The sequence below is a fragment of the Aplysia californica genome, unplaced genomic scaffold (genome assembly GCF_000002075.1).
Source record: "Aplysia californica isolate F4 #8 unplaced genomic scaffold, AplCal3.0 scaffold00143, whole genome shotgun sequence".
Classification (NCBI taxonomy): Eukaryota; Metazoa; Mollusca; class Gastropoda; order Aplysiida; family Aplysiidae; genus Aplysia; species Aplysia californica.
The window spans coordinates 278,758-279,765 of NW_004797413.1; the positions used below are offsets into that span (position 1 = coordinate 278,758).

General features: G+C 38.7%; 1 protein-coding gene across 1 annotated transcript in view; it reads left to right on the forward strand.

Annotated features, from left to right (window-relative positions):
* The window catches only part of LOC101853548 (ena/VASP-like protein), a gene marked incomplete at its 5' end in the record, with an annotated part of 73,384 nt that overhangs the window by 70,979 nt on the left and 1,397 nt on the right, over positions 1 to 1,008 (forward strand). Inside the window, 1 exon segment of the mRNA XM_013081719.2 lies at positions 491 to 618. Coding sequence (XP_012937173.2) covers positions 491 to 618 — 128 coding nt within the window.

Sequence of the window (1,008 nt, forward strand, 5' to 3'; positions counted from 1 at the left end):
GGGGGTTGAGGCAAATGTAAGGAAAATGTAAGAAGGGGGGGGGGTTCCAAAAGTCCCCTAAAAGGTGTAAGATTATATTTGAACAGCCCCTAAGGCATTTGAAATGCCTACAATGTAGGTGAGAGAGAGAGAGAGAGAGAGGCCCCAAAGGTGCGCACTTATACAAGTGGAATGAATTAAATATTTGTTCAGAACAAAATTAACTCTTCTATCAGAATTTGCCTGAATAGTAGTAATTAACCATAGTAAAAGCCACAAGTCACCTCTCTCATCCTACTTTATTATTTTTCGCATTAGACTTAGAATATATTCCCCTCTGCAGATTTATTGGTCGTCGTCAGATATTGACGAACAAACTACACGTACGTACTACATTATTAATATTATTAATCATTGTTATCGGTTATCAAGATTAATTTAACGATACATATACCTGAATAGATTACGGCACAAGTAATAAACATATTATTTCGTTTGTCCTGTGCACCAGTTCTTCCAGTTTACTTGAGCCGTGGGACATCAGCTGAGCGCAGTCCCTTGACCTGCTACTCGTGTCACGATGACCCAGACGACCCGGAGGACTGTCTGCTGCAGGAAGAAACCTGTGACCCGGGGGAGGTAACACAAGCTCTGAACCTCTCTATATAAATAATTATAATAACTCGTGACACCCGTTAAATCATACAAAGCATATTATGGAGAGAGATATTTCTCATATGTTGGTCCATTTATGTGGAACAGATTACCCATGGAACTACTAAGGCAAACAAGAACACTTGATAGCTTCAAAAGACATGTATCTTAAGCATTTTCTGTTCCTACAGGCCTATCCTTCTTAAGCTTTTAGCGTTATTTTATTATAGTTGTTCTGTGCCTACGTTTAATGAAAATAGTCCGTGTGTGTGCGCATAAATATTGCATGAGAATAAAAGAAGCGGTAAGAAAGATTTTGAAAATGAGTACACGTATTCCAATGTAAAGCGCATTGAGCTACTTTTTTTTTGGGGG